Raw genomic sequence first — 6,438 nt, 5'->3', positions numbered from 1 at the left:
CATAATATATATATTTTAAGACACAGAGAAAGAAAGAAAAGCTGGTAGGTGATGAGGCATTTGGGTGAGAATATGCACTGTTAAAGTGACCACAAGATGATAAAAGATGAATACATGGGTACCAAAGTCCACCTGACTACTATTACAGGTGGTAGGGATGGTAAAAGGGAGGAGGAAGATTGCAGGTTCCAGGAACAAAAGGATCTGGGTCTTGAGAGAAGTGTCTGCCCCAGCCAGGAAACCATTAGTCTGATGTAGTCCCTAGTCCCTGACTATCCCCCTGTCCCCTCCCCCCATAGGCAGAGCTGACCCAGTCAGGAACCAAGACAATGCAGCGAGCAACACAGCTACAGCTCATGAACCAGTTGTCACCCAGTGGGAAGTGTTTCCTCCTTCCCCCACCCACACCCAGTCTCCAAGACAAAATGGGGACGGGGTCTCCACAGTTGCAGCATGAGGCCCCCAAGGCCAAGGAGTTGTTCTCGCAACAGCTAGCTGAGGCCACAACGGCACCCCGGCATATTCCACGACTCAAGGCTGTGGTTGAGAGCCAGGCCTTCAAGAACATCCTGGTGGATGAGATGGACATGATGCTGTCCCGTGCGGCCACCCTCATCCAAGCCAACTGGAGGCGCTACCGCCTCCGGCAAAAGCTGATCTCCCAGGTGACTGCAGCCAAAGCCATCCAGGAGGCTTGGCGGCGCTTCAGCATGAGACGCCTTCTCCGGTCTAGCAAGTCGATGGTGAGGAAAGTGACAAAGGAAGAGGGGGACATCCCTTACCATGCCCCCCAGCAGGTACGGTTCCAGCACCAGGAAGAAAACCACCTTTTATGCCAGCAAAAAATGCTAAACAAGGAGACACAGTTCCCTTCCTCTGGCTCTCTGGCCCCCAGTACCCCGCAGCCCCCAGAGCCAGCCCCACAGGCTCCTTCACATGGCTCTGGGGTGGCCTTCTTGCCGCACCAGACCGTGGCCATCAGATTTCCATGCCCAGTGAGTCTGGACGCAAAATGTGAACCATGCCTGCTGACCAGGACTGTCAGAAGTGCCTGCCTTGTTCATGTAGAGGGTGACACAGTGAAAACCAAGCATGTAACTACCAGAAGCTACAAAGCAGGGGCCGCAGAGCCACCACCATCGGGAAGGTATGGCCAAGTGGTTACTGGACCACTCAAGATCCAAACCCAGGCCCATGTGGAAACAGAGAACTTCAAAGCCCCCCTCCAGATATGTCCTGAACCCATGACTACCAAGACCCTGCCCCAGACATATCCGGTGGTCTCCACAACCAAGACCCCACTGCAGACATATTCGGTATCCACAACAACCAAGACCCCACCACAGACACATCCAGCACCCCTGATGACTAAGACCCCACCCAAGATGAGCCCAGTGCCCACAGTAACAATGACCAAGGCCCCAGCCCAGGTCTCAATAACCAAGACCCCAGCCCAGATGTATCCAGGGCCCACGATGACCAAGACCCAAGCCCAGGTGCGCCCAACAGTCTCAACAACTGGCGCTTCTCCGCAGTCACGCCCTGTAGCCATGATGGCTAAGATCCCACCCCAGGTATGCCTGTTGGCCTCAATGATGAAATCCCTGCCCCAGACACGTCACATAGCCACAATAACAAAGGCCTCACCCCAATCGGTGTCTATGACAACAAAGATCCCACCCCAGCTGCGTCTGGCGGCCACCACGGCCAAAACACTACCGCAAACAAGTCCAGGGCCTACCATAACCAAGACTTCATCCCAGACATGCCCAGTCACCTCGATAACCAAGACTCCACCCCAGATGCGCCTGGCAGCCATGTTAACCAAGACCCCAGCCCAGGTGGCGGCTGTGCTAAAGACACTGTGCCTATCCCCTCCAGCAGCCGGAACTCTAAAGGCTCCACCCCAAGCAGGACTAACAGCCAGAATTCTCAATACCTCATCCCCCATACATATGAATGTGCAAAAGGCCAAGGCCACCATGAATGTGAAGCAGGCCTCAGGGACAGTGAAAGTCTCCTACTTGGGTAATGGGAAGATCAAATGCTTCCCCCAGCCACATCCAGGAGCTGTGGCCCCCAAGGCTCCAGACAAGCCTCCGCTAGAAGCTGAGAGGGTCAAGACTGTTCTGCAGAAACAGCTGAAAACAGATACGGTATCTAAGACCAATGTGGCCATAGGAATGACCAGGCCCATGTCCTGGACTAAAGTTCCTGAGGAAGGAAACAAGGACCAATCGCAGGCACATCTGAGGATGGAGGTTGTTAAAGTCCAATCCCCAGGGTATGGGCCTGTAGAAATGGCGGTGACCCTACCCCAGGGACAGCTAGCCACCTCACTGACCAAGGTTTCATCCCAGGCGCCTCCACCTTGTGTGTCTCAGGGACAACCAGCCACCTCATTAACCAAGGCCTTGTCCCATGAACATCCACCCTACTTGTCTCAAGGACAGCCAATCATCTCACTGACTAAGATGTCATCCCCGGGACATCCACCCTGTGTGCCTCAGGGACAGTTGGTCACCTCACTGACCAAGACCTTGACCCATGAACATCCACCCACTGTGTCTCAGGGACAGCCTGTCATCTCACTGACCAAGGCTTCATCCCCTGGACATCCACCCTCTGTGTCTCAGGGACAGCCAGTCTTCTCTCTGACTAAGGCCTTGTCCCAGGTACATCCACCCTGTGTGTCTCAGGGACAGCTGGTCACCTCACTGACCAAGGCCTTGTCCCATGAACATCCACCCTGCTTGTCTCGGGGACAGCCAGCTACTTCACTGACCAAGACATCATCTCAGGGACATCCACCCAGTATGTCTCAGGGACAGCTGGTTAGCTCACTGACTAAGGCCTTGTCCCATGAACATCCACCCTGCCTGTCCCAGGGACAGCTGGCCACACCACTGATCAAGGCCTCATCCCAGGTGCATCTGTCCACCAAGGTGACCAAGGCCTCATCCCTGGCCCATCTTGTCACATGTCTGACCAAGGTGCATTCACAGTCACATCTGCCCACTGGGCTGATGAAGGCACAGTCCCAGGCCCGGCTAGTCACAGATGCAACCAAGTGCCTCTTCACAACTCACCAGGCTGCTGACCTTAGCAGCAAGACCCAATCCCAGCCACTACTGGCTGGGTCCAAGGCATCCACCCAGCCCTGCCAGCATCTCAGTGTCTTCAGCACTCTGCCCCAAGCCAAGCCAGAGGACAGACTGACCCAGCTCCAGCCCCAGAGCCATTTGCCGAGCAAGACCCCCCAGGGCCCACAGCCAGTGACCCCTGAGACACAAGGCATGCTGGTCCCTCTGCTGACATCAGCCGGACAGTCTACATGCAACGTTGAATCCTGGGGAGACAATGGAGCCACGAGGGCCCAGACATCGGTGCCCAACCAGCCTGTGCCCTGCCAAGAGGATGTGGCGGCTTCCCAACTGGCCTCCCTGTGCTCTGAGCTGGCCACTGTGTTGGCTTCCCAGGAGGATCTCCGTGCCCTGCTGGCCAAAGCCCTCTCTCAGGGGGAAGTCCGGGCAGCCCTAAACCAGGCCCTGTCCAAGGATGTCCTTGGTGCCACTGTGGCCAAGGCACTTCCCCAAGGGATGCTGGGCATGGTGCTGGTGAAGGCGCTATCCTGGGGTGAGATGGGCATTGCCCTGTCCCGAGCCCTGTCCCGGGGTGAGCTGCGGGCAGAACTCACTAAGGCCATGCAGGGCAAATTGGCCGAGGTCCTCAGTAAGGCACTGACAGAGGAGGAGAGAGCAACTCTGAGTCAGGCCTTGTGTCAGGGTGAGCTGGGTGCTGTCCTGAGCCAGTCTTTGTCACAGGTGGCCCTGAGGACTGGAGCCATTCTCCCCAAGTCTGCCTCAAAAACAGCGGGAATCGGGATGACTGTGATGCCAGCCCCATTGGCAGTGGACTGCAGGGGAAACCCGTCAGCTGCATGGGGGCCCTCCCTGGGCCCCATGAGAACACAGTCCAGCAAGGTCAGGGTTTCCCAGGTCGGGGCGTGGGAGGGCTTCACCATGGACCAGCCTGCCGGGCCTGTGGAGGAGATGGGTGATGGGGCCATGATATGGGGGCCACCCTACTTATCAGTAGTCTCTGTGGGAGCTTCGGTGACAGGTAGGGTGATCACAAGCATTAGCCAGTGTCCCCTGAGCACTGGCCTGGACCCCATGCTGCCTTGGGCGATGGGGCCTGGCAAGGACTTCTCAAACCTATACTTAGGCCCAAAACTCAGAAAGGAAAATACATGTCTCACGCTTGGGACTGGTGAATTGGCATCAGATCTCAAGCCTGAGAGGAGTAGGGAGGGCCCCAACTTGCCTAAGCAACCTCACCTGCAGCCGCCACCCAGTCTGTGGCAGCCACTCATTGCCAATGGTGTGGGTCCAAGCACAAGCCGGCCCTCGGTGGCCTACAGCACAGCCCCAAGCTCCCACAAGCCACAAACGGTCAGCAGGGTGGCCTCTCATCCATGGGCGTCGATGGAGGCAGGCAGGGAGGCCTTAGGCAGGCTTGTGGGCAGCGGGAACCGTGGGAGGGCTGCTCACGGTCACCAGCCATCCCTTGCCTGTGGAGGCACTACTTGTTGTTGTCAGTCCTTGAGGGTTAGCAAGGTGCTTCCCAGTGCCCAACCCTTAGGGACCCGAGTTCGGCCATCTAGGGCCTCTAAGGACAATGTGCAAAGGAGGATTCAGCCCCAAAATTACAAACAGGACTCCCTGGGTGCCAGGGAGGTGATGAACAAGGTGACCTCAAATGCATTGCGGGCCACCATGGTGAGCAAAGTGCAGTCACCAAAGACTCAGGCAGCCTGCCGTCTATTTCAACATTCCCCGGGCAGTGGGCTGCCACGAGTTTGTCCCCAGACATCCATCCCTGGACAACTAAGGAATACAACAAAGCATTCTGTTCCGGCCTTGCCCTGCTCTCAAGAGCTGGCCACTGACCGCCCAATGTCCATTCTCAGTGAGTTCATGGTCAGGCTGCCACAGGGTCCAGATGATAGCCTGGGCCAAAGCCTCTCCCAGGTCTCCATGAGCTATAGCCTGGATGAAAGCAACTCTCAGAGCCCCCTGGAAAGCTCCAGCTCCCTCAGTCCTTCCACCATGTCTGAGGCCAGCCTCATCACTGCTGACCTGATGGAGGACTGCTGGGAAGCCAATTTAGAAGGGGACCTCCAGCGGGCTCCCCTCCTCCCTCAGGAGACCACAGTGATACTCCAGAACTTTGAGGACACAGCAAAGACTGAGAGAGCTGGCCACAGATATCATACTCCAAACCTCCCTTACCAGCCTACCATAGCCTTGGAAAAAGTGCCAATTTCCCATCATAGCTCTGTGTCCAGCTGCTTCACCCTGAATGTTCACTGGGGCTCAGACAGCAAGATATTTTCCTCAGGCCAAAGCTCCCTAAATGTTGCTGAGAAAAAGTCTCAGACAACCTTCAAAACAAAACTGAGGAGGACTCTGTCTTTAGGGACTGTGGCTCTGCCTGTATGTCAGCAACCATTTGTGGCCAAGAGCTTAGCCCCAAGCCTGTCCCAGCCTACATTGGCCACTACAGTGGGCCCAAAGATAGGTCAGTCTTCAGGGGCCAGTACATTTATCTCCAGCCTATCTCAGCATACAGTGTCCAGTGAGGTGACCTCAGGCCCACCCCAACCATCTACAGTCAAAGGGGTGGCCCTCAGCCTAGACCAGCCATCAGCCACCAGTAAAACGGCCTTAAAGCAAGCACACCAATCTACGGCCAATGGTAAGGCCCCAGGGCTAGTCCAGCCATCAGTAGCTAATGAGGTGACTCCAGGGCTAGCCCAGCCATCTATGACCAAAAGCATTGCCCCAGGACTGGCCCAGCCATCAGTAGCTAGTGGGGCAAATCCAGGACCAGACCAACTATCTATGGCCAATGGGACGACCCCAGGGCCTGCCGAGCCATCTATGGTTAATGGGGCAGCCCCAGGAACAGCCCAGCAGCCTATGGCCACTGGCATTACCCCAGGGCCAACCCCACTGTCTCTGGTCAATGGGGTATCCTCAAGCCCAGCCCAGCCATCTATGACCTACAGGAGGTGTTCATACCTAGGATACTCATCAATAGCCAGTGGGGTGTCCCCAAGCATAGTCCTACCATCTGTGGCCAATGGGGTGTCACCAAGCCTAGCCAAACCATCTCAGACCATTAGAGTATCTCTAAACCCAGCCCAGCCATCTCAGGTTACCAGGGTATCCCCAGGCCTAGCCTACCCATTACGACCCAGTGGAGTGTCCCCAAGCCTAACCCACCCATTAGGACCCAGTGGAGTGCCCCTAAGCCTAGCCCAGCCATCTCAGGTTACTGGGATATCCCCAAGCCTAGCCCACCCATTAGGACCCAGTGGGATGTCTCCAAGGCTAGCCCAGCCATCTCAGGTTACTGGGGTGTCCCCAGGCC

General features: G+C 56.4%; 1 protein-coding gene across 1 annotated transcript in view; it reads left to right on the top strand.

Moving 5' to 3' along the window:
- IQCN (IQ motif containing N) overlaps positions 1–6,438 on the top strand; it is a 13,426-nt gene that overhangs the window by 2,623 nt on the left and 4,365 nt on the right. Inside the window, 3 exon segments of the mRNA XM_003796647.1 lie at positions 300–406; positions 408–2,348; positions 2,853–3,983. Of these exon segments, the coding sequence (XP_003796695.1) occupies positions 300–406; positions 408–2,348; positions 2,853–3,983 (3,179 nt within the window).

The sequence above is a fragment of the Otolemur garnettii genome, unplaced genomic scaffold (assembly GCF_000181295.1).
Source record: "Otolemur garnettii isolate 467f Iridium unplaced genomic scaffold, OtoGar3 scaffold00105, whole genome shotgun sequence".
In the NCBI taxonomy this organism is placed as follows: Eukaryota; Metazoa; Chordata; class Mammalia; order Primates; family Galagidae; genus Otolemur; species Otolemur garnettii.
The sequence above is the reverse complement of the archived record's forward strand: the minus strand, read 5'-3'. Positions and strand labels throughout refer to the sequence as shown.